Source organism: Hyperoodon ampullatus (genome assembly GCF_949752795.1).
Source record: "Hyperoodon ampullatus genome assembly, chromosome: 3".
In the NCBI taxonomy this organism is placed as follows: Eukaryota; Metazoa; Chordata; class Mammalia; order Artiodactyla; family Ziphiidae; genus Hyperoodon; species Hyperoodon ampullatus.
In genome coordinates, this window is record NC_136916.1 from 16,643,940 (window position 1) to 16,671,691 (window position 27,752).

Below are 27,752 nucleotides of genomic sequence, written 5' to 3' on the forward strand. Positions count from 1 at the left end.
AAAGCAAACTTGTGGAGCAGGAATGTGGTATATTCAGTTCATCTGGTTATGCCTCGGGTGTAAGGAAATGCATTGAACCAAGCGGCAGTGTGGGTGGTGGGAACGGAAAATGAAACACGTGAAATGGATAGTTGATGAAAGAGGTAATTTTCCTCATAAGGATGTGTAATTCTCAACTGAAAGATGATTTAGTCTAAGCTAGGAAATACATTTAAGTGGAACAGGTAAAAAATATACCAATTTTTAAAAATGGGAGGGGCACTGCAAATGTGAGAGGCTGGTAAAGTTGAAACTTTTACCACAATCCTCTCCCCAAATCTCTGACACTTATTGTATTGCTCCAGGAAGGGATATATTTCTTTCAGTAAGCTTCACACAAGTATTTTTTATGGATACATATACTTTCTAACATAAACCAAAGCCAAATGAAAATAAAAACTCATCAGAAACGTAACAATTCCCTGTCTATATATTAAATAAAATGATATAATTTCCAGCTTCTAGTTAATAGCTCTAAGAGGATGTTCATAAAGAGTTAATTCTGCTTAATATAGGGATGAAACCTGTCTCCTAGGGAGGGAAGAGAAGGCGGGGGAGAGAAGGGGTTTACCCAGTATTATACAGAGAGCCCAGAGACAGTCTGAACTTTTATTTTACCACCTCTCTCCTCCCTCCTTCCCTTCCTTCTTTCCTTCTCTCTTTTAGCCTAAGTAAAATACCCAATGACCAGGAATTTTCTGTCAGTCTCTTTAAGCTATAAAAATTTCAGGCACACAAACTGACAAAATATATAAAACCCAAACATCCAATTTAAATATTTTAGGCATTTTTATTTAATAAATAACTTCAGTAAATAGCATTGTAAAAAGTGAACTGTTAAAATTAAAAGGCACTTAAAATAAGAATGTGACTAGTATGAAACCAAACAGGAAATTCAAACAGTGAGAAGTAAATATACAGTGGTCTGTTACAGCACTAATTGAAATTAAGAATTGCTTAACTGATGGCTGTTGCATAAGCCATAGTACAATTTCACATGGTCATTAAAAAGGCAAATGTACAGCTAAAACATCAATGAAAAAGTACTGATAAAAAAAGTTTTACCCAAAATTGCAAACAAATACATTAAATGATTAGAAGAGGTGATAAAAAGCACCAGGATTTAAACAAAATAAAATGAATAAAATAAAATAAATTCACCCAGAGGTCCCCAATTCAGCAAATACTATGTAAATTAAGGCCTTTATATAAATCAAGGACTTTCTTTTTTTTGCAGAAAATTCCCCAATACTTTTATCCAAGGCTTGAATTTAAAAAAAGAAGGCATAAAAGTTACCAAGATTAAGTAACTCTTAAAATGGCACACAGGTTTTAAAGCTATGTTTTCCCTTCCTAACTCTCTGGCTTTTCCCATGGCCTTTATAGATCAAATATTTCATTATTTTACACAAGTAACTCCCAACATACTCATCTTTCAGATATATCATGTCATCAGTCATGTCTAATAAGGAAAATAACAAAATAATAAATTTAAAACAATTCTAAACTAGCTAGAAGGACATTCACTTTGGATTCTGTATAACTGAAAAGTGACGTATCTGCAAAACGAGAAATCAGTTTTAATACTTGATCAACAGAAACTCTCATCATATTCATTACTTTAACTACTGCCCTTTCAATCACTCTAGAAATATCTCTTAATCCACTAAGAGCTGGATTTCAACAGTCCAGGAGGAAAAGGTCAAAAAGGCACAATGCAACCTTAGATAAGGATAACCATCCTGTCTCAAGTCTTCTGTCAGTCCCTGGCATTGATTATAACATTATTTTCAAAATAATAAAAAAATTTTCAAATTATACATATTGTACATTTTCAGAACCTGCCCATGAGAGAACCACAGGAACACTGCCCTGAAACTACCTTTACTGTGGCTGTGGAATCACTACTTTGCACTCAGTGTTATGGATACGCACTGGCAGCGCTCATTTTCCCTCATACTTCGGATTGACAACAGTTGTCACAGCACTCTTATAAATAGGATTTTCACCCTAAAAAAAAAAGAGAAAAGTTATCAGTCACTCTACTGAAGTCATGTAACATTATTTACAAGACAATATTAAAAGTAAAGATCGTTTTCAGAAGTCATTTCCATTTTATCTGTCCAGGTATCACACTGAATTTTTTAAAAGGCATTAAAAAGTTTACACAAAACTTGAAAATGAAAGCTTTGCCCTACAGGTCTAAAGGCACCCCTGTCATCTGGCATTATTTCCTTTCTGAGCCACTCCTCCACTGGAGGACGTACTGTTAACGGCTTCGCTCTTTTAAACTGGTTTTGAATGCCTGTCCTGAAACTAATTTTGAACTTAAGGAATTCTTCTGCCATCAACTGCCCGATTCTTAACCCTTACTGTGCACAAAGGTGCTTGATAATGAACAGACTCCTTGGCTTTCATCTCTGTGAGGGAGATATTCTTCTGAGGCTCTGCCACAAAAGTTGTGGAGAGTTCTGGGGTAAGACTGTCACAGTGTCACTGCGGGCACAGTACCTCCACCAAGGCATCACACTGCCGCATTTGCTTAGACAAAAATAATTTCCATTCTTCATGAAATAATTGCTATTCTTCAATATCGTACTGATGAAATGTTTTATTTTATTGTTAATACTGTATTTTACTAAAGAGTACTGAAATCAAGCCCAGTAAATGACTCCAAGCCATAAACACAAGAGATTTTTCAATATCCAAAACTTTACTGACACTGATGTTTTAAAACAGGAAAATAACATACATCCCCATGCTATCATTTTCTTTAAAAATTCTCTTATGCTAAGTGATACATTTAAATATCTGCTACAGCATTCTTTCTCCTGCTTGAAAGTCAAGTGAGAAATATGGCTAAATATTCCTATCTCGGAGGAAATATCATTGAGCACAAATGAAACAAATATTAAAGAAAAACTTAAAACATTTAAATTTTAGGAAAAAATTAAGATTTTGAAATGCTGTTTAGTTTTATATCTTACTATAGAACCATCTGAGGTGATTTCAAAAAATATAGAAGGCATCTAAACAGTAATTTTTGCTTTTAAATTTTATTCACACTTCACTGCAGGTTATGTTTGGATAGTTTTCATTGCCACAATTTCTGCCTCCTAGGAGGGTACAGTTTGGTGGATGACAAACATGAAGATAAATTAAGGCGCTCTGAAATAGTACAAAATAGAATTATGTACATAAAAAGGGAACAGTATAAGAAAAAAGGGATTGACTCTGAGAAGATCAGGGATATTGTCAAAATGAAACTGACTGTAGATAAAACACTGAAAGGTATACAGACACACATACACATGCAGTCAAGGTGTTGGGAAAAGAATGGCTCAGTTAGGTAGAAATATACATAGTTCAGAAGTTTTTAAGGGTGAATGTGTATGTTCTGAGGAGTGGGGAAGGGAAAGGAGACAAGAAAGAAGGCAGTGCCAGATCACGCAAGGTCCTGTGTGCCATGCTAAGAAGACTGAATTTATCTTGCAGACAGGAAATCACTGAGGGAAAATGAAACATATTAAGGGCTGGGTCTTGAGAGACACCAAATAAACCACTATGACTTCAGCTTAGCAGTGAGCCTGGATACCGACTGAAACGTGACAATGTGCCTTAGCCCCACCCCACAAAACACAATTTGACCAGTCATTTCTGAAACATGGAGGAACTCAGGATCCCTCAGAGACAAACATCATATAATCTGGATGATAAAAAATCATATAGGATATCAAACTCTGAGCTCTAATCCCAACTGGAGCTAAAATATGATTATACAGACATTGTAGCAGACATTTCATAATGAAGACCGGAGTCTGGATCCCGGCAACTACGTTGCTAATGAGTGATCAGTACAAGTAAGTTACATTCTTTATTTCCACCTTCCTATTATATGAAGCTAGGACTGCCCATTCTCTCAAATATGCTAGGAAAATAAATTACCATTTGTTTCTTTAAACTAATGCATTAGATAAATCTAATGTTTAATACTTAAAAATTATAAGGGAGGTAACAAAAACAAAAAAAAATGGAGAACAACAACAACAAAAAAACGAAAGAAAAAAACACCTATAAGTTATAGATGAATCCAAAGTATGATTTATATGGCAGAACTTACCTTTGGAGAAAAGTTTGCCTTTTCATATACACAAACATTTATACTTATTATTTCAAAGTCCATCCAAACAAAATTTTAACATGCAAGGTTAGAGGTAAAATTAAAGTATCTGCATTGGGCATCACCTTAAATGAAGGTAAGCTAAAATAATGCAGATTAGTTCCCATGTTCAGAGTGCAACCCCTCCCCATCCCAACAAAAAGCAAAGCCTATTTAAATCAAGAGAGCAGGGTTATGTTCAGCAGTGACGTCCTCTGATCTCAGTAAATGTCATCCTTGTGCTCCCTCTGGAAGGGTGGACATGGTGGTGACAGCATCATTTCTGTGGTGTGTTAGAAATGCAGTGCACAACCGTGGGGACTAGCAGCCCACATTTAATGTGCGTAGCAGCTTTAACAATCACAAAGCTGGTAATCTGATTTTTTTAATGTACCTACATGAGTAGTCTATGTGCTGAAATAATCAGAGTGCCTATTATCTGAAATATGTTAATGATATAATAACTGACTGGCAACCTTGGTCCCATATCGGAAAAGTACTTTATAAGCCATGATTTGTTTTAATTTCTTAATGCTCATTCATTAATTTCTATTGTTTATTTCTACTTTAATTTTTCTTGAGAAAACATCTCAAAATAACCTGTAGCCATTATTTTGCCTGGATTTCACTAACGAATAAAGAAATTTTTACAAAACTTTCGCATCTTGAGTTGCTCAAAATGCTTATTTTGGCTGAAGAAGTAATACTGTAGCCAAAAATTGACTTAACAATGAAAACATTAAGTTTCACTATTAATTATTGATAATTTCCTTCAAAGCACAATTTAACATACAGCAAAGGTGAAAATTTCACCTTTCAATAGGAGATATAGAAACTTTTCTCATATAAGAAGTAACCATATGAAAGTGTCAATATTTGATTGTTTTTGACAGGGAGGGAGGGAGGGAGGGAAAGGGATCCCAGCAAATCAGTTTCCTTCTAAAAATGACTTTCTGTAAAGCATTAAGTGAGAAAGAAAAGAATGTATCAAACCTCATACTAACAGGAAAACGTACCAAACTACCCATATATGAACCTGACAATAATTTTCTGCCATCAAATTTAACTTTGCCATTTCAAAAGTCTTAAAATCTGCTTAGAAATAAAAGAAAAACCTGACAAGTAATGGTTTCTAATGTTATCGGTACTGCCTGTATCTCTTAAAAATATTAAACATTCCTGTACTTTAAGATCTTGTTATTATTTTATAAGTATACTTCTCAGCAGAGTAAATAAGCAAATCTGCAGTGTTGGTTTCTAGGTAACAAAGGGATCTCCCAGTTACAATGTCTGCCCAACACAGCAGTGCTAGAGTAACACTAACACCATTAAGTTAATCAGAAATACCAAAAAGTGTCATTTTCTGTAAAGAGTGATCTCCCTCTTCCTAACCAGGTAACAGCGTCTCCTGAAGACACTGATTGCTACTAATATAAGGTAGTGGTTAAGAACCTGGACCCTGGAGCCCAGGGGCCTGGGTTTGAATCTCAGCTCTTCCATTATCTAGCCCTGCAAACTTAGCCAAGTTACTGAACCCTTCTGTGCCTCAGTTTTCCAATATGTGAAATAAGAATAAAAGTAGTTAGGAGGGCTTCCCTGGTGGCGCAGTGGTTGAGAGTCCGCCTGCCGATGTAGGGGACACGGGTTCGTGCCCCGGTCTGGGAAGATCCCACATGCCGCGGAGCGGCTGGGCCCGTGAGCCATGGCCGCTGAGCCTGCGCGTCCAGAGCCTGTGCTCCGCAACGGGGGAGGCCACAACAGTGAGAGGCCCGCGTACCGCAAAAAAAAAAAAAAAAAAAAAGTTCTGGATCACCAGTCAGGAGAATTGGTCCTAATCACAATCTTTTTATCAGAGAGTTTTAGGGGCTTACATAATTATATTAAAACATGCTAGTGGGAGGGAGGGAGACGCAAGAGGGAAGGGATATGGGAACAGATGTATATGTATAACTGATTCACTTTGTTATAAAGCAGAAACTAATAAAAAAAATAATAAAATAAAAAATAAAAAAAAATGCTAGAAGCACTTCATGAAAACTCAGTTACAAGGAAGAAGACTGTCCACTACTGCTAAAAGAGAAAATTATAAATTTGTCATCTAGGTAAAGCATATACTCACCAAAATAACTTACCCTAGCTTAGAGAATACACTAACCAAGCTTTATTACCACTATGAAATTTTCAACTAAGTTTTTATTTAAAACTATAATAGGATTTTTCTCTTTAAAGTCTTTGTTACCTTTCAAAAAAAGTTCAGTGTTAGCTTTGAGTATTAGAATTATTCAATAACTAAGAAGAAGAAATATATATAAATAAAGGGTTCTGATTTTTAAAGGAATTTTAAGTTACAGTCAAGAACTGAAGATTTTCAAAATACTTCTAGAATCAGTAACGATGACACTGTAGTTATATATTATACTAATGTTATACCAGGTTACATTTATTCTCCTATTTTGAACTTTAGTTTTCATGTTCACTTTTCATTGTTTCACCCTAAAACTTACATATAATAATTTGTTATATTATTATAAGGATAATAATACTATCTAAAGCAAAGGACTCTAGTAAGGATTATAACTGACAGGCTGCTATCATACACTACAGTCATTAGCCAAGAACAACCACACCAAACAATATCACTACTGACTCCATGTTAAAGCTCTGGGAAGTGACCCAATGCCACTCTACTTACTAAGTGGAAGAGCTGGGACTCAACCCAGGTCTCTCTGATCACAAAGCACATTCTCTTTTCACTACAACACAGCTGCTGCTTCTATACCATAAAGCTTAATCCAAAGCCCCTCTAAACACTAACTGTATACACACACAAAAAGAAAAGCCATAGTATAGCCATATAAATAAAGCCAGACTTAAAAAAAAAAAAAAAAAGGCAGCAATAGTGATAAAGGGCACACAGTGCAGTAGAAAGGATAAATTTCACATGCAGACAGAAAATGAAAGAAAATACGAACGGCAACTTAGAGACCAGCTTTACGTCCAAAGTTTGGATTCTTGAAATTATTAATAGGACTCTTGTAAATCGGATTTTCTTGCTGAAGTAAAAGAAATAGTTTCTAATGATTTCATCAGAAAAAAGCTGACATGTATAGTGTTTAAACACTATAAAAGAGAATTTTTTACTATTTTTACACTTCCAAAATTAATTTTTAAAAACCCAAGCAAATTGTAGTAAAATGCAAATGACTAAAATTCATTTACAATTTAACAATACTGAAGATTGTCACTGCTTTCTTGTATCAAAAGATGAATACACGAAGGCCAACGCTTGGCCACCGTGGCCTCCCACCCCATGCTTCAAAGCACTAAATGCTGGCATCAACTTTCATCACTTACAGCTTCTAAATTTTTATAAAGCCAGGTTTATTAAGTTGTAAAATTGCAGAGAATAAAAATACACTTTTTAAGTACATAGTTCCATGAATTCTTAAATGTATAAACACACCCACAATGAAGATCATCCCAAGATCCCTCGGGCCCCTTCCCCCAGCTCCAGCCCCTGCAAACCACTGGATCTCATTCCTGCCTCTAGGGTTTTACCTTTTCCAGACTGTCATATAAGTGGAATCATACAGTATGTAGCCTTTTGAGTCTGGCTGCTTTCTACTTAGGTTTCTTTGTTGGGGGAAAAGAAAAACAGAAAAAGCTTTCTACTGAATAGCTTGCTATTATTTAGGATTCTATTTTACATGAGAAAAAAAAAAAAGCAGAAGAACAGATTTAAGATTAAAATTATTAAGGAAATAAAAACATTGACCACAGTAACCAGAAGAAACATTCTTATAATTGTTTTGTTTTAATGGGATATACTTAAGATGTTTTCTATTTTTCACTAACTGCAAGTTTTCTGAAAAATAAATTTTGGGGGCAATAAAATATTTAAAGGACTTTAATAATCAGCTGTAGAGCTAATAAGTCTTAGAAGTGTTACATTTGCTTTATGAATCACCCTCCTTTTTAGATGATTTCCAACTTACCGTGTCCCATTTGGCATTCATTTTTTCCTTTTCAAATTTGGCAAATTCCCTTCTGTCATGAATGATCATTAAAAGCTTCCAAATCAGCAGCAATGCAAGGCCAATAAGAACAATTCCAGCAACCACACCTGCTACAATTGGAATAATATCTGGACCAGTGGGGCACTCTGTAAAGTAAGAAGTAAAGGATGAGCACATAAGGGATTAGAATGTGAAGGTACAGCCAAAATTATAAAGAGCTGGGCAGTCTCATAAAAAAACACACAGGAATTAAAATCCCAAGGTAAGTGAATGTACACTATCCCAAAGAATTTATAAAAAAGATACTAGAAGTAACAGATGGGTTTACAAGACCCCAGCATACATGATCAATAAAGAAAAGTCATGTAGTTTCTATGTATTATATAGAAATTGATTTCTACAATTTGGAAATTGAAATTTAGAAAATGGTATTTTGTACAATAGCACCAAAAATCATGATATACCTATGTATAAATCTAAGAAAATATGTGCAAGATTTACATGCTAAAAATTACTAAACACTGATGAAAAAAAGACCTGAATAAATGGAGAGAGATTCCATGTTCATGGATTAGAAGACTCAACATTGTTAAAATGTCAATTCTCCCCCAATTTTTTTTTATTAATTAATTTATTTTTATTTTTGGCTGCATTGGGTCTTTGTTGCTGTGCGTGGGCTTTCTCTAGTTGTGGCAAGCGGGGGCTACTCTTCGTTGCGGTGCACAGGCTTCTCACTGCACTGGCTTCTCTTGTTGCGGAGCATGGGCTCTAGACACGCAGGCTCAGTAGTTGTGGCACGTGGGCTCAGTAGTTGTGGCACAAGGGCTCTAGAGCGCAGGCTCAGTAGTTGTGGCGCACGGGCTTAGTCACTCTGCAGCATGTGGGATCTTCCTCGACCAGGGCTCGAACCCATGTCCCCTGCACTGGCAGGCGGATTCTTAACCACTGCACCACCAGGGAAGTCCCTCCCCCAGTCTGATCTATAAACTCAATGCTATCCCAATCAAAATCCTGGCAGGACGTGTAGATATCAAGCAAGTTTATTCTAAAATTTACAAAGAAGTAGGAGAACTAGGAAAGTGTTTCAAAAGCAGTTTCAGAAAAGAACAAAGTTGGACAACTTGTATTACCAGATTTCACAACTAGCTATGAAGCAACACTAACTGAAACAGTATGGTATTGGCTAAAGGACAGATGCCTGGATTAATGGAAAACAATCAAGAGTCAGAAACAGGCCCACATATATAAGGTCATCTCATTTTCAACCAAGGTGGAGAAAGGTTAACCTTTTCAACAAATGGTGCAAGAAGGACTGGAAATCTACATATAAAAAACTGGACCTCACTCCATATACTAAGATCAGCTCACAGTGGGTTACGGACCTAAATGGAAAACCAGGAACTATAAAACTTTTAGAAGAAAACACAGGAGAAAAGTCCTTATGAACCTGAATTAGGCAAAGAGTTCTAAGACATAATAGTAAAGAGCAAGATCTATAAAAGAAAAACTTGGTAAATCGTAGTTCATCAAAATTTAAGCTTCTGGTCTTCAAAAAAACACTTAAGAAAATGAAAAGACAAGGAGGCAGACTGTGAGACAACATTTGAAAAATACATATGCAAAACAATACAGAGACTTCAAAAAAACAGTTTGGCTGTTTCTTCTTAAGTTAAATATATGCCTCCAATATCCATTCCCAATATTTATCCAGGAGAAATTAAAACTTACATTCCCATAAAAAATCTGACCACAAATGTAGAAAATTCCAAAGTATATTAAAAGCACCCAGAAAAACCAAGATAAAAATGTTTAATCTTTTGAGAAGCTGAACAAATTCTTGCTGTATAATATCCTTTAACAAATTATCTTTCCCAGTGTCCAAGCCTAAAATCAAGCTCATACTTAAATATCATTAATAATGATGGTGCTCTTACCGAGAGCCTACTGCCAGGCGCCGTGCTGAGGGCTCTGTGGGAGCTACTGCATTTACTCCTCGGACTCTCCATTCAGAAAACTTAAAACCTGCTTCCTCTTTCCCTTATTTATTAATTAAATACTAGTTTAAGCTCTGAGAGATTAAAAGTGTCCCAACTTGGACATATAATAGTCCAGCTGGCAGTTGTTCCTAGATATTAGGGAAAGTGCCAATAGCCCTAAGCAGTAAAAAGACATAAAAGAAAATGCAAAGAATTTTGAAATGATCAGGTTTCTACCTGGAGTCTCTACAACATGAACAGTGGCCTCATTGTTCCCATTCACTGAATATGTGAAGTAGAACCAGCAATCGTCAACGTCCTTCTCCTTGCAATGGGACAGGGGATCCACCTGGCCTGGCTGGGGCAATTTGTCCCGATTTTCAACCTTGGTAATGTTGAAATGTGAACATTCCTGAGCACACGTGTCTTTCTTTTCTCCTTTGTTGAAGGCTCGGCACTGAACACATTCCCTGTTAAAATGCAAATGATTACATTTATTATTTAAAATAATATTTGCTTAAAGTTTATTTTGTGTGCTAGACTCAAAATTTAACCAAATTAAGCCAAGAGCAATAGAAAGATATAAATAAAGAAAGAAACATATGTCTAGATGGGAAAACTAAACATAAAGATGCTAGTTTCCTAAGTGATATTATAGATTTATTACAGCTCAAACTAAAATCCTCCAAAAGAAATAAGAGAGTAGGAAAATAAAACTAGCCCTATCAGATATTTAATACACAATTTAAAGCCAAAATAACTTTTGAAATGTGTTGCTGGTACAATAGTAGCTCTTTCTTCCAGGGACAAAACTTTCCATTTTATTTAGTTTAGTCAAAAGATAGTTAATTAAGCAATTGGTAATGCTAATTTAACAAAGGTTACCACATGGATTCACTTACAGAGCAAACTCGTACTGAAATAATTGTACCATCACTCTCGTACGACACATTTCAATATCATGTGACAAACACCAGCTACTGAGAAAGAACTTATAAGATTTAAAAACTGGGCTTCAGTGTGACAGTTTATTTACAGCGTAACCTGATGTTAGCGCTGTTCTCTGTATTGTGTGCTGATACAGAGGCCAACAGACAGCGAGTTATCACCCATTTCAAGCAATTCGGAAATACTCACTTGTGCTCGGCACAGACTCCAAGGCACGTCTGGCACATCTCACAGGTCGGCCCTTGGAACTTGGGATCTGTACACTTACAGGCGCCACACTCACACACGCCCCGGCCATTGCAGATCTGCCCGTTCACAGCCATGCAGGAGGTAGTGTCCAGAGAACAGTCACAGGCACTGCCGGTGTAGTTAGGGTTGCATTCACACACGCGACACTTGCAGACACCATTTCCTGCAATAGAAAATATCATTTCTCATAACAATGGTAAAAATGTAAAATCAGAGCATCGACCAAAAAGTGAGAACAAGCAATAACATGTAAGAAAGGCTGTCTGTGGGATGCAGGGACCCTCCGTGCTGCCCTTTTTCTATTTATTCACTAAGCAAACTCTCAGGATTTTTTATTGTATTAGATAGGACCACATTTTATAACCATTTTCAGACCCCTTCTCACCTCCACAGATTAAGCCATTGGATCTATCGCAGTTGAAATTATCACACTCGCAGAATTTGCCAGAATAAATCTCGTTTGTATTATCCCTCTTCCGACACACACACTGCCCACAGACGCACTCCCCGTTGTTGCTGCATATCTCTGAACTGTTCTCTTTCCTGCAGTAAGCGTCCATGTCCTCACTGTTCACCTCATCGCTGCTGCATTCACAGTGTCTCCCGACACGGCCCTCGTTGCACCTAAACAGAGTCCAAAATTCCAATCACGTAAAATAAAAATAAGTGAAAGCAACGAATCATGCTGTGAGAAAGACTGGGAGAGGAAGTAAGACTACGAACATTATCTTCAAACTACACTTTTATTACATGTCATGCCACACGTCACAGACGTGCACAAAAGTGTACATATGCACACACACAGAGCCATTCAAATCCATGTGGAATCTACACAGGGGCCTAGGAAAAAAATCCCTCTTCAGGAAAGTAACCATTTTGATCAAGATGAAAATACAATCTGGCAATGAACAGGTGAACAAAACATTTAGAAGCACAGGATAAACTTATTTTTAAAAGTGTGCTATGTTTTCAAATGATACGCTATTTATTACATTTGCTATTATAGGTGAAGCAACCGTCCAATTGTTAATCTAAAAAAATACAATAAACACACCCCAAAAGGTGCATGGAAGTTGAAGAAAAACATACTGAGCCTATCATTTGAAAATATAACATACTGATTAAAAATAAATTTATCCTATGGATCCAGACTTTTCACCCACACTGCATATTTTTAGAACACCTAGTGTTCAGACACTGAAGACACTAGTTCTGTATCTGGTAAATACACAAAAAGAAGGAAGGCAAAACATTTTCAAGATGATCTTTCAGTTAAGTAATATTCTACTAAAAATGGATCTACACAATTCAGTCAGGATATGTACGACATGGAAAATTTAAAAACGTTAACTTTTTTTTTTTTTTTTCCGGTACGCGGGCCTCTCACTGTTGTGGCCTCTCCCGTTGCGGAGCGCTCCGAGCACGCAGGCTCAACAGCCATGGCTCACGGGCCCAGCTGCTCCGCAGCATGTGGGATCTTCCCGGACTGGGGCACGAACCCGTGTCCCCTGAATCGGCAGGCGGACTCTCAACCACTGCGCCACCAGGGAAGCCCAAAAACGTTAACATTTTAATTGCTATTTAGAATAGAAAGCTAATAACTGATGGCAAAATACAGCCATCTGTTTTTCTCGTGATTAAAAACCCTTCAAAGCATTGCCATTTGGGGCTGACATCTGCATCAAAATATTCTTCCCTCCTCCTATTCTTTTAAGGAGAAAGATTATTCAGAGTACATTCAATTTTAATTTTTAATTAAAAAGTAATCACAGTATGAAAATAAAATTTAAAATAATCTGACTGGGGCTTCCCTGGTGGCGCAGTGGTTGAGAGTCCGCCTGCCCATGCAGGGGACACGGGTTCGAGCCCTGGTCTGGGAAGATCCCACATGCCGCGGAGCGGTTAGGCCCGTGAGCCATGGCCGCTGAGTCTGCGCGTCCGGAGCCTGTGCTCCGCAACGGGAGAGGCCACAACAGTGAGAGGTCCACGTACCGCAAAAAAAAAAAAAAAAAAATTATAAAATAATCTGACTATAGTTTTGTTAGTAGAATATTCTGTGTTCTGAAAATACTGTTTTCATTTTGATTTTACAAAGTATATTGGTTTTTTAAAAGTTATTCCAACGATTCAGAAGTACATGTAATACATGGTGAACATCCTTTATTGCTTCCTAGTTCCATTTCCCGGATACAATCACTATTATTTTATATAAGCTTATTTATCTCTAGAGAATTCAGGCTGCTATAATGAGAGAAAAACCCAAATGCTATCTTAACCATTTGTTAAATATACATCTTGGGTGGCTATAAAAGCTTTTATTTTACAGTAAAGGACAGTCTGCCTAAGAAAAAAAAAAGCCAGGGAAGAGCGTTCCATAAACAGCACACACAAGATCATCAAATTGATCTTGTGGTGAGCAACAGTGGCTGGGAACAATCATTTATTTGCTCCAATAGACAGAATCTCTCTGAACGCCCAAACACAGCCTGCCCCTGCAGCTGTCCCAGGCACAGTCCCCACGCACCCCGTCACTCTCCACAGCCCCAGCTCACCTGCAGGCTCCACACTCAAAGGTCCCATTGCCATCATGGCACTTGGGACTGCCAGGGATGCCTTCACTCTGGCATTCACATTCACAGATGAACTGAAGAATAATCTCTACTTCTTCAGTGAAGCCCAGAGGCTTAATTTTAATGGTTTCAGAATTCTTATTTGGACATTTATTTGAAGTTACGCTGATTTCAAATTGAACCTTAAGGGAAAACAAGAAGATAAGTTAACAACTACGCAATTTAAATCTACTAAAAAAAATTGCAAATAGCCACTCCAAATTATATTTCTTTAACTGTTTCTCAAATTATAAACTACATTGCTTGTAAACAAGCCGTTTTTTCTTTTCTTCGGAAAATGTTTATATAACATACCTCATCCCCAATGGAAATATTAGAGCATTTTCTCCCATTTTCCCCTGTTCCATTCACCCCATTCTTGCAGTAAGACTTGTAATTTATTGTTACTCCTTCTGGTAATTTGCTGTTTTCCAAAATGACTTCTGAAGACAGGGACTAAAAGAAAGACTATTAAACAGAGGAAAGGCAAACAAATGCTACTATAAAATAAGTTGAACGCATAAATCCAATGGGTAAAATGAACTGTTAAGAAACAGTACCATTTAAATAAAATATCTGAAGCCAAATCTTGAGTGACCAGAAAACACAAAACCCAGAGAAATTGGCTCTAATTAATAAGGATCAATTACTTCAAAATAATGTACATGACTGAAAAAAGTATTTATGGTTTAATTACTGAGTTAAAAGGGCTGATATTAATTATGAGGAGTCCTAAGAACTCAGAACACTTTCCTCCCCCAGTGGCAACACAGCCCTCCTCTGGCCCTACCAACTTCCAGCTCACTAGGGACTAAAGTAAATGATCTACTACACAGTCTGGGAACAAATTTGCTCAGGCGCAGCTGCAGCCCTGCGCCCTCACCCCCCAAAAAAAGAAAACCCCAAGTGGGAGGATTCAAGCCACCGCGTTTTTAGAACAGCAGATTGCTCAGGACCAACGGAGAAGACTGCAGCAGCAAGCTCTCTCCTGGTCACATTCCTGCATGGATGGAGCTGGGAAAGCATTAAGATATGATGTAAAGACAGAGAACAAAACAACTATGGGAGAGACAGGGAACAAGCAGAATCTAAAAAATCTTTGTAAAAACCTCTCTCTCTTCGAGTAGGGTCTTTCCAAAGAATTCTGGGAGCCCCTGGCATGAGGTAGAAAATATCTAAAATTCAACCCATCAAAAGGCTGGGGTGGGCTTCCCTGGTGGCGCAGTGGTTGAGAGTCCGCCTGCCGATGCAGGGGACACGGGTTCGTGCCCTGGTCCGGGAGGATCCCACGTGCCGCGGAGCGGCTGGGCCCGTGAGCCATGGCCGCTGGGCCTGCGCGTCCGGAGCCTGTGCTCCGCAACGGGAGAGGCCACAACAGTGAGAGGCCCGCGTACCGCAAAAAAAAAAAAAAAAAGGCTGCGGTGGTGTACACAGTACAGGATGGTTACTGTTCTATTACAAAGGCCTCCAGACGACTTACAACAGTTTGACCAATGGTGAATGAGTATCACTAAAGTACTCTGAACTAAAGCTCAAGACGGAGAAAATTCCTCTTTAATTTCAACTTCCTTCCAATCTGGGGGGAAAAAAAATCTTATAAATCTTATTAAAATGGTAAGTCAAATATATGTAAATACATTCATATATACTTTATGGTACATGCATATATGGCTGTGTGTACCTCTTGAAAACAGAGAACTATATACCCTGAATATATGTCGAGAAGAATTGGCAAAAAAAAAAAAAAAAAAGCTTTTCTGACACAGTTCATCAAAATAGATGAATCTATAAAAAGAAGGTGTGGAAAAAGAAGACTGAGGTCATCCTATAAATCTAAGTTGTTTCACACTTGCTTTCCAACAAGGAGACCTATTACTTAACAACATTAAAACAGAATTTAGAAATTTTCCCCACATGCCGTTGTTACATTTTGCTCTGCAGATAATTATGTATTTGTAAGAGAATATGAGTTTTTCCTCCAGATGCAGAATTTAAGTTTTATGTTGTCTTCTGGGGCTTGCTAAATTGTGTATGAAAGGAGTTTTACTTTTTTTGAGAAAAGTATTCTCCATAGGGTATTGCCCAAAACAGATCTTATTTAAAATGCACTCACATTGTATGCATCGATGATCAACTGAATTACATTGCTGGAATTTGCAGATAACGTTCCTACTGCTGACTTAGGGATCAAATTTTTCAGTTCCTACAATTAAAAGATAAAACATAAAATACAAGTACTACTCATTCAACTAATTAGCATCTACTGAGTACTTACTATTTATTTTTAAATAACAGTTCTTGATACATTTCCTAAATAAACATAAGGAGTCAGACCTAAAAACAACTAGCTTTACAATGTAACTAAAATTAATATACACCACTTTTGTAAAATCCAGTCTGTCTAGCTGGTGACATTTTCCCGCATGTCAATTCAGACATATCATTTTGCCTCTAATGACTAAACAAAAAGGGTCTAGAAATGTGTTCCTCTTTTGATCTCACATTTACCTTGTAAACGGGCTGAAATTCTTCAGTAACTGCAAAAATCGTCTGAATGTTATTTTCACTTAGTTTTTGGACAAGGTGAGCAATAGAAGGATAATCCTAAGAAATTAAGTAATAAAATTTAGTATGTAATTATATCCAATCTACTCCAGGTTTTCAATACTTGCTGAAAATAATGATTTGCAGATATCAACTGGATTACTTAAAAAAGACTGCTTGAAACAACACAAATTATTGAAGTGGGTGCTGTCTAGTGGGTTTCTAATCCTTTTCTATCTTTATACGTAAATTTTAAATTTCCATGATAAAGACTTTAAAGAGTAAGATTATCTGTGTATATTAAATGTCAGAACAATGAAAGTAAAGAACTGCCAGTAATTAAAGGTTATTATTATCTACGTATCACTTAAGAAAAAGACCAAGATTCAGCAAGGTTTAGATTTCTTCCAGACCTTGAATAATTTGCCAATCTTTATTTTCAGTAGAGGCAGGGTGCCTGCTTTCTTAAATCATGTATAAATAAGACAAGGAGTGTTAAGACTATACAAATGATTTGTTTAGACATAATATCAAGCTTGCTACCCCTTGACGTACGTGAGTGAGAGGAGACAGAGCTTTGGGCTGAGGTGCAGAGTCGGAGTCAGCAGCTCCCTTCACCCCCAGGCCCTCATCTACATGGAAGGAAGCAAGCACAAAGCCAGAGCCTCAAAACAGCAACACGAGCTTTCCTGCACATTAGGTCAGGGCCCAACTTACCAAAATAACAAAACCCCAAACCCTGAAAACCCCACAAGCCAGTCACCCACAATACTCTTAGTATTAGACACTAAACTCAATCTGAATCCATTCAATATGTAAGGAGCTAAGCACTTACATAATAATGGCTCATTGTGTACACATCATTTTCCAGGTGACACTGTCCATCATTTGGTAAAACAATGCCACCAAGTTTCCCATCTCCAGCAAAGTGAAACCCAGCATCCGTGGAAAACACCAGCAGCCGTGTCACATTCCTCCAGCCAATCAATGACTCGAAAAGAAAAGGATTTCAATTTTAAAATACAACCCACAATTCAGCATAAATCTTTTCATCTTTATGTAGGCTACCACCGCACTCTCAACCTAATTCCGTATCTTCTCTTTTCACAATGCCAATATCCTTGCTGATGAAGGCACAGAGACCACTGAATAAAACTCCTCCACCCCACTGTAAAACTCCCCCTTGCCTGGCTGTCCATCTCTCTCAGCTCTTTTTTAAAAACTGTATCTTTTAAAGTCCATGTCTCTCTCCCCATTAGAAAGTACGCTCGCTCTGTGCAGGGCAGGGACCACATTGGGTTTTGTCCTTCATCTTATCTTCAGCAGTCAGCACAGTGCTTGGCACATAGTAGGTGCTTAATGCGTAAATGCAAATGTCTCAGCCCATACCCATCTTGGCCCAAATATCACTGTCTCATTCCCATCCATCCTTGCTCCACCTCCTGTAGCGTATACTTCCTTTATCAGCCACCACATTGACTTCCTTTTTTAATTACAGAAAAAGTACCTTCTCCAAAGACTTGCCCTGCTTAATTCCACCCATTCTAACCCATCAGTACTGCTTATTTGTTCATTTATTTTATTTTCCACCTTATTCAGCAAAGAATTTAAAGTAGCAGTAAAATCCTCTTCTATGGTAATTTTATAATCACATCTGTCTAAATACTCAATTACATCTGTATATACCCTCATAAGACTATAAAATCCTTGAAGGCAGGAATTAAGTTTATTAATGCCGGCAGTCCAAGTAGAATGTCTGTCTCTTTTTCATGCAGAGAAGTGGAACAGTTCCTCTTAGTCAGCATGAGGAAAACCGAGAGTAGCGGCCACAGATGCTATGGCTTGTTTTAATCCCAAGGCTAAGGCACAGGTAGAGGCAGCCCAGAGAACGCTCTCTCCACAGTGAGCTGCTAACAGGATCACAAATGAATGGCTGGAAAGAAAACAGGCATCAGCCTGGGCACTACCTCGAATGTCACTCTCTTCCCCTTTAAAAGCAGAGACTATCCTTAAATTGCAACTACCCCAGTGAGAAGTCAAGAGTAACGATAATCTAGTAGTTAATATTTGCTGGGTGCTTAGTGGCACTGTATATGGATTACCGTATTTAAACTTCATAACAACCCTACGAGGTTTATCTGTTATTATCCCTTCTTAAGGAGAAGGAAACAGCCCTCTAGAATGGCAAGGAAATTGCCTAGTGGATGAGCAGTGATGGGAACATCTGAAGCCATTTCCTAACAGTCTAAGGACTGTTGTCTTAAACACTATACCATATTATCATCTTGGGTATCAAGTTACACATTAAAAATTGGTTGGAAAATAACCATTAAGAAGCATCTGGAATCAAGGAAGGTCTTCTAGAGCATACAGGTACTCTAAGGAAAAAGGGGCGGGGGGGAATGAGACAGTCAGGTACTTAAACTTTATCTACCTCACAATGTTTTCTATTTTCAGCTTCAGCTGAATCATTAAAAGGTCACCTCAAAATCATCACCTGGTAAATGGGTCATAAAATTCTAACCACTAGTCCAATGGAGATCAGCTTACTAGTACTGAAAATCTTGCAATTAAAATTACAATTATATGACTTCTCAAAGTACCTGTTCTCATATAGCTTTCAAACTAAGACTTAAAAAGGTCTTTCTTTTTGAATGACTAAGATATGGGGAAGATACCGCTCAAAGATGATAAGCAGAAGAAAACTGATCAGAGGAAAATGGTGTCTGAGACACAGTCCATTTGAGCACTTTTAATGCTCCTGGAGACGTCCTGGATAACCCCAATTCCATCTCAGGCACAAAGCCAGAAAGCTAGGGTTCCTGGGCCTCTTCTAAAAACCTAGAGCACCAGCTAAAGCTAAACTGCCCCACTGTTTCAAATGGTGAGCATTCTGGCTTTTAAAACGCTGTGTAAATGAACTAACTGCCTCATTTAAATAGGGGCAAAATGATTATGCTTTTATAAAGCATTTGTAGTTGGAGGGAACTTAAGGGATTAGTCAAGTATGCTACAGTAATTAAGGTAACTTCTTCTGACAGCAAAATCACACTCAAAATTCACACAAATAATATCCTTTTGTAGAAAATGAATGCACTCACTCCACAAACTGCAACTTGCATGATTGCATCAAAGCCACCTTCTGGAGAATCCAAATTTCCAGATATGCGCTGTTTACCAACAAGTTCATTAAATACCTCCCCTTTATCAGTAAGGCTGAGCACATTTTTATAGCTAAATGGGCTGGTGCAGTTCTGTTCACTTGTGCAAGGGTTCCTGAGTTTAGCTGGTGTTGTGCTAATGTAAGGCATCACGGTTTTCTCCACAAACGAGCCAAACCCTGTGAAGGAAAATGCACACACAGTGATGACAGATGGAGGGTAGATGGATGGACGGATACATAAACTGCATGAAAAATATCAAGTACATTACCACCTGTAAGTCAATCTTTTTCTTTAATAAGAAATAATAAGGGTTTTAATAATTAGGTTTGGAAAGGAGATCACTGTATGAAAAATCCAGGTCTGACGTGAGATTAAGGCTGTATAGGCAGGTGTGGTCATACTAACTAGTAATGGAAAAAAACTGTAATCAACATGTTTATAAAATATATCAACAAATCAATGCATAAATTCCTGTGAAAACATGCAAGCATTTCATTACCTATGTGGTGTAAGGTGTGTCAAATAACATGATCGCCTACAGTAACAGAGGAACAAGGAGGCGGAAAAATTATTAGATGTGTGACAGGAATATCAGTTCTCTCAAAAAGAAAAGACTAAAACCTGGCCTGTTTATCTCACATGCATGTGGTGAAGAACAAAACTGCCAGTATTTATACAAATGAAAACTATTAATTTTCTCAAACTTCCTACCAATTCGGAAGTCTGAAGTAATCCTCCTCATTTCATTCATCAAATCAGTTCCAAGGCTCTTCACATTCTCCAAGTCGTCTTTCATAGAGTAGGAGAGGTCCATAAGGTAGTAGAGGTCAATGGGATAGTCTTCAGCTCGCTTGAATTTTAATGTCAATGTCTGTGGCTCTCCTAATTAAACAGAGATTAGAAAAGAAAATTAGCTTGCCAACAACCCAAAAGCGAATGAGAAAAACCAAGTAAATTCGATCGATAAGGTATACACTATAAACTGTATTATAGACATAGTTTTTACAAAAACCTGGGCATTCCACAGGTAACTGAATCAATGGATGTGTACTCATTTCAATCACAAATACTTAAAATGCCAGGCCCTGGGGATGGTGAAAAAGACAGCATTCCCCATCCACAGCAGGCAAGACAGGCAAACAGTGGGTTGGTAACTATGACAGAAGAAAACAGACAGCCAGAACAACATAAACTAGACTGAGTGGGTGAGGCAGATACACTACAGGGTACACCAGACTTTTTAGAGACTAACGTTATAAAGTGAAGACTCTTCTTTAATGGGATGCACTATATGCAGTGAATAACATAACCTGATTTTCACTGTAGAAAACCTGAAGAATAGTTTTAAAGATGATTATAGAGACACAGAAACTTGTTAAGAAACTATAGCAGGGCTTCCCGGGTGGCGCAGTGGTTGAGAGTCCGCCTGCCGATGCAGGGGACATGGGTTCGTGCCCCGGTCTGGGAGGATCCCACATGCCGTGGAGCGGCTGGGCCCGTGAGCCATGGCCGCTGGGCCTGTGCGTCCGGAGCCTGTAAGTCCAGAGCCTGTGCTCCGCAACGGGAGAGGCCACAACAGTGAGAGGCCCGCGTAACGCAAAAAAAAAAAAGAAACTATAGCAAAAATCTAAGAAAAAGATGATAAGGATCTGAAACAATGAGGAAGGAGAAGAGATGTACCAGAGGTGTGAGCTATAATCTACTCAGAAAATACACGAGAAGGAAGAGGTCTGGGTGAAAAGTCATTAAATTTTTAACTTGCAAATTTTCTCTATATAGACTTCTAGGTGACAGTTGGATAACTGGGTTTGGAGCTTAAAAAGTCTGTGTTACAGCCCACAAACGGCTTTAAAGCCATGAGAGGAAAACCAACAATTAAGTGGACTACAAAGAGGAAGGAAGAAAAAAGACACAGAAAGGAGACTGCAAAGCACTGTTAATAGATAAGAAGCAAAGCAGGAATGTTATCGCAGACGCCGCAAGGAGAGCATTTCAAGAAGCTCAGAGGCATCGCTTGGACAGGAAGGTTAATAATAAAAAAAGGCCTGACGAGGGTCCACCAGGCCTGGTGGTTCCAGGTGCCAGCAGAGCTTTGCCAGAGCAGCTCTAGAAGTGCAAGGCTGCCAGCACCAGGCTGAAGAGAGAGCAGGAGGCGAAGGGGCGGCGGGGAGGCAGGCACGGGACAGTCCTCTGAGAGGAAGGGGCGGGAAACTAGAGAGGAGAAAGGGGGCTTGTTTCTTCTTCCTTTTTCCCAGATGCAGGACTGCTCCAGATTCTTATGAAAACCTTAATATTTTATCAATACGGAACAAAAACAAAGGAAAAAATAGATTAAAATGTTGTCTTTATATTATGTAATTATACCAGAAGATGGATATTTTTATCTTTAAAAACCCATTAAATCTAATACTTTCTGAATCTTTAACAGAATTTACATCAGACACAGGTAACATTTACTTCAGGTACATGTGTCTTACAAATTGTTATACCTGCAAAAAATTTCTAAAAGTTAATGTATTCAACATTTCTATTTGAGTGTCAGTCCACATATGAAAATGAACCCTCAACAGAAACTTACATCAAGTTGTCAAAAAGCTCAAGTAGACACAAAGGCATTCATAGAATCAGATTTCTGTACCTGATCGTAATTGCAAAACCACCTGCTGTGGTTGGATCTGAGTAATATCTTCCGGCTGCAGCTTCTCTGCTGTTCCTTTGCTACGGTTGGTGACATTTTTATTTTTCTTTATATCTTTGGAGCCTCTGGGATTTTCGATGTCATCTGGATGACAGCCCTTCTTTTTTAAGGCTTCTAAATCATCACATCGAGCAGAAGTAGGCATTCCTTCTTGTAAAAATGTCTAAGTGACGTGTAAAATATAGGTATAAATAAAAAGTATAGTGGTCAAACCTTTTACGTAATCGTAACTGCAAATAACTAATTAAACTGCAAAAATCAGGTAACACATCTAATGTATTTCATTTCTGGTTTTTAAACAAAATGCTCCCTTCATCCAAACCATAATAAACAAAACAGATAAAAACAAAAATTTTTCCTTGAAAGTAATACCATTATTGCTAATATATTACTAGTACCGTATTACTTTAGTAATACTTAGAGGACTGACCTAAGTGTACCTTTTAACAGTTTCATGTTCAAATTCAGAGTATCTACTCAAAGAAATTTCTTTTGTGAAATTACTTATTTAGCATGGTTAAGAGCCACTAATAATATATATAACCAAATATCAGACAAATATTTTTTCCAAAATTTCCCTTAGAAAAATTCTTAGAGTCTCTCATATTATGTAGCAGCATCCTTCATGATATTTTGAACAACTCAATGTATAGGGAAAACATGTCACCCTAAAACCTTTCTTAAAAAGGAGAACAAGGGGCTTCCCTGGTGGCGCAGTGGTTGAGAGTCCGCCTGCCGATGCAGATGCAGGGGACACGGGTTCGTGCCCTGGTCCGGGAGGATCCCACATGCCACGGAGTGGCTGGGCCCGTGAGCCATGGCCACTGAGCCTGCGCATCTGGAGCCTGTGCTCCGCAACGGGAGAGGCCGCAACAGTGAGAGGCCCTCGTACCGCAAAAAAAAAAAAAAAAAAAAAAAAAAAAAAAGGAGAACAAGAAATTTACCACTAATTTAGTAAGTACTCTTGGAGGTTTACAAATATTTTAGGTATTGGCTATTATTGTAAAAAAGGCTTTTAGAACTTTTTTTTTTTTTAAATGTAGTAAGTGATTATATGACAGGGTCAAAAACATATATAGGGTGAATTTTTTTAAAATAAAAAAAGTTGTAATGGTATGTGAATGGTACTTGTGGCATGGGGTAAAATTTCCACTAGTGACATGATTTTAAAATGTGCTGTTTTTATCAGATGACTGACTAAGTGAAAGCAAAAACACTGCTGTTAAGATGCATGTAAACGTTCTAAATACATTTTTCATAAATGTGAGGAAGGGGAACAATGACGGTCTACTCATGTATACGTGTGTGTATCATTTTAAAAGGTGCACTCCTAACAGACATTTAACTTTTTCACATATACCCCTAAAAATTTGTATTTAATTGGCCAAAAATCTTTTTTAAAATCTTGACATTGGGAAAATGAGGAAATGCCTTTCATTTGGGGTCACTTTATGTTTTGTATGGTTGTTTATTATCTACCAATTTCATGGTGCTGAATAAAGTGAGGATATTTATATACAAAGATTACAAAATGGTTTTGATCAGTTATTTTTTAAAGGAAACATAGTACTAAATGAGAGCCTTTCTGTACTTAGAAAAACTGGAAGGCAGAACCATGGGCCCAACGGTTCAAAGCTGCACAACTTTTATGTGTGGTCAAACCTAAAATGCTGCCAGAGCACAGGGGCCCAGTGCAGGATCCACTTCCAAATATTAGCCAGTCCAGGAAACTAAGATCACAACACTCAAGTAAAATTTCACTAAAGATATCCCAAAATAGCTTTAATAATTTAAGAATTATGCTACAAAGATGGCTAAATTATTGAAAGAATAGTTTGGCTAGGATAACCCTAAACCCCAGATAAACTGTAACCCTCATAAAATGGATGCTGTTGTTGAGAACAGCACGTACCACTATTATAATCTTCTAAGTGAAACTGCTTTAAGTTCATTTGATTCTTGTAAGAACAGAGATAAAGGAGGCAGATCATGCTCATTTTCCAGGTAAGAAAACCAAGAGTTTCAGTTAAGTAAGCCTAGTCCGAGACAAACTCAAGGCACTCCCTATTTCCTTCACTGTCTCCAACTTAATTCCAGAATACCATTTTTAGGAGAACAGAAGGTACCAGTAGAAGATTTTTAAAATAACAAAACGAAAACTTCTCATTTTGTCTTTCATAGGTCAAATCATATGAAATATCTGACATTTGACCACTATCGCCCACAAAACAGGCACTTGACTGTGGGGTCAACTGCCTGAGTAAAAACAAACAATAAGCCTTTGACCTTCTGATATTATTCACTCTGTAAATAAATTATATACCCTCAAAATGACTTCCCGTTACCTCCAGTACCAACTTAGCATTCATCTGTTTATTCATTCATTCAATATTTAGTAAGCTTTGTGGAAGGTACCATGTTAAGCAATGTACAGAGATGACAAGAGTGAATAAAATTTAAAGCCTAACCTCAATGGGCTTTGATTAGGATGCAAATCAAGTGTATATTAGTTTAATTAAAACACAATTAGGCAGGTTAATGTATACCTCTCCCATCATAAAAAAAGGAAAAAATCTAAAACAGTCCAATGAAATGGCTAGAGGTTTTTGGGAAGCTGTCCAATAGAAACAATGCACACTACAAAGGTGAGCTACGTATGTATTTTTAAATTGTCTAGTAGCCACGCTGAGAGGAAGAAAAAAAAGAAACAGGAGATTAATAATATATACAAAATGTCAGTGATTTCAAAAATCATTAATGTTGAAATGCTAAGTCTTCAATCTCTGGTATGTATTTAAGGCTGACGGAATTCTCAATTTGGACCACCCATATCTCAGGTGCTCAACATCACCACACATGCCTAGCACGCCCTGTGCTGGGCAGCACAGCTCCAGAGCATCTCACAGAATTACACAGAGCTGACGCTTATTCAGTCAACAACGAGGAAGTGAAAAGTCACATCGAGCACTTCACAAGGATACAGTTTTGGGCAACGCTAAATGACTAGAGAATAGATGGAAAGACTTGAACAATCTTACTGAATTTGTGCACCATCCACAATTTGGCCCTGCTTGTATACACTCTCCACATGATTTGGCATTTGCTTTTAAACATCTGTTTTCATCTGTCAGGAGAAACAAAGAATAGACCACTTTACTTGAAGTTTCGAGAGAGAACAGTGAAGAATCTGGATCACAATGACAAATAATACAACATATATGAACGTTAAATATAAACACTATGAACCTCGTTACTAAGCTGATTCGGACCTACCCCCCAGAGAGAGGTGATTTTGGATCACCTTGGCACAGAGAATCATAAAAAGACACAGTTATCTCTCTTGTCTTCTATAGCAAAGACTAGGTACCCTTAATCTATACATTTGTCCTTTTTTTTCAAAGGCATGATTTCAGGCTCTCTCATGTTGGATGGTCATTAATTCTCAGGATTGTTCTTACAACTGGGTAAAAGTATTATTTCTCTTCATTTAACTCATCCCACCACACCCATACCCCACCCCCTCAAGCAGGCACTTTCATTTTCGTTTATTAAATACTTGAAAAGTCCATATTCACCCAATCCACAACCCCTTGATTTTTCAGGTCTGTGTTCAAAGTACGCCATATAGTTCTTCAAATCCGTGTAAGGATCAGCATGTCTGCCGTGTGGTAAGTACTAATATGGACTGTCTCCAATGTATGTTTTCTGATTATAAACCTAACACACGTTCATTATAAAAAATTTGGAAAATATGTAAAAGTATAAAGAACAAACTAAAAATCACTCAAAACCTGCTCACTAAGAGATAACTACTGTTAACATTTTTTGTATATTTCTTCCCAGTCTTTTTTCTAAGCAGATAAATAAAACAATAGCAAGGAAGCAGGCATATACAGACATTAGTTAAATGAAATCAAGGATATACATTTTATATACTACTTTCTATACTTAATCCAAATGTTTCATTCCAAATTCTTCAAAAACATGGCTTTAATGATTACATATTCCATTATATTAATGTATCCTATTCAATAATGGATAAATTTAGATTGTTTTTAATTGCATAGTTCACACATGCCACACGAACCCTCCACATATATACACATACATGCATATATATATATATATATATATATATATATGCACCCACTCTGATGACCATTCTTATATTGTAAAACTGATTATTTCCTTATCACAAATTAAAAAAAAAATACTGAGGCGAAGAGTATTAACTTTTAAAGATTCTCAATACAAACTAACTTCTCTCCAGCAGTAACGTTCAAATGCACACTCCCACAAGCAGTGTACACACACCATTTCACCATACCCTCAACAAGAAACACTTTTTTAATGCAAAGATTTTTTAAAATTCATTTAACAGGTATAAATAAGAACATCAATTTAATTGTCAGTTACTGAAGGTTTCATTTTTTTTGTATTTTTACTGGCCATTTCTTTTATAAATTTTGTTACATCTTTTGCAAATTTTCTATTATCATGTTCATCTGTTTTTATTAGAACTCTACATTTGTAAGTGAAATTAAATCCTTATTTAGTTTCTCATTTTGTCGATGGTGTTTTGACACATAGATACTTTGGTTTTTTATGTTATTGCTGGTTTTATGTAATTTAAATTTATCAATAACTTCCCTTACGGTTTCTTTCTTCATTCTTCCGTGTGGTAAGTCCTTCCACCGTAATATCAAACAATTGTTCTATGCAGTGTATTTTTTGAGATTTGGAGAACAGAATTGGATATCTGTTATTCCAGATGTGGATGCACCATGGTTTATAAGAGGATTAAATATATTTTCAGGTTTATTTTTCATTCCTCTCCTATATGACACCAACATTTTGCAAGACTTTTGATCAAAGAGCAAGAACATCTTCTGGAAAGCCAACTGTTCCTGCTCTCATTCTTTTAGATAGTAGTGGATAGTTCATAATCCACTGTTCTACACATTTACTTCATTTCCTTCTAACGATGTTAACACGCCTTTGCTTTCTCTATGCTCACTTACACACTCTATGATATTCCCCAAAGAGCTCTGTGCAGTGCATCCTATTCCCGTTGTCACTCTGGGTGACTGGGGGAGAGCCTGAGAAAGGGCCTTGCAGGCACTGGAAAGGCCCCGCCCTCAACTCTGAGGGAGGTGAGGCCACGGCAAGGCTTTCAGAAGGAGCAAGACGACCGAATGTAGGTTTTTCCAGGAATCTAAAGTGCTCAAAAAGTGACACAAGGTACTGAAGTGAAAAGACAACTATGAAACGTCTTTTTTTTACCTGCTTGGCCAAACACATAGCAAACTGAACTGATCAATCCAATCCAGAAAATCAGTTGTAAATTCAT

At 37.4% G+C, this 27,752-nt stretch overlaps 1 protein-coding gene across 1 annotated transcript; it reads right to left on the bottom strand.

The window, feature by feature from the left end:
• Positions 1–1,983: 1,983 nt before the first annotated feature.
• ITGB1 (integrin subunit beta 1) lies at positions 1,984–27,752 on the bottom strand (the record flags this gene model as incomplete). Its single annotated transcript, XM_079700866.1, has 15 exons — positions 1,984–2,049; positions 8,194–8,360; positions 10,428–10,660; positions 11,328–11,550; positions 11,773–12,011; positions 13,940–14,139; positions 14,312–14,452; positions 16,110–16,199; positions 16,505–16,600; positions 17,376–17,531; positions 19,642–19,880; positions 20,416–20,586; positions 22,343–22,565; positions 25,441–25,526; positions 27,686–27,752. 15 exons carry the CDS (start codon positions 27,750–27,752, stop codon positions 1,984–1,986), a joined length of 2,397 nt encoding a protein of 798 aa, XP_079556992.1.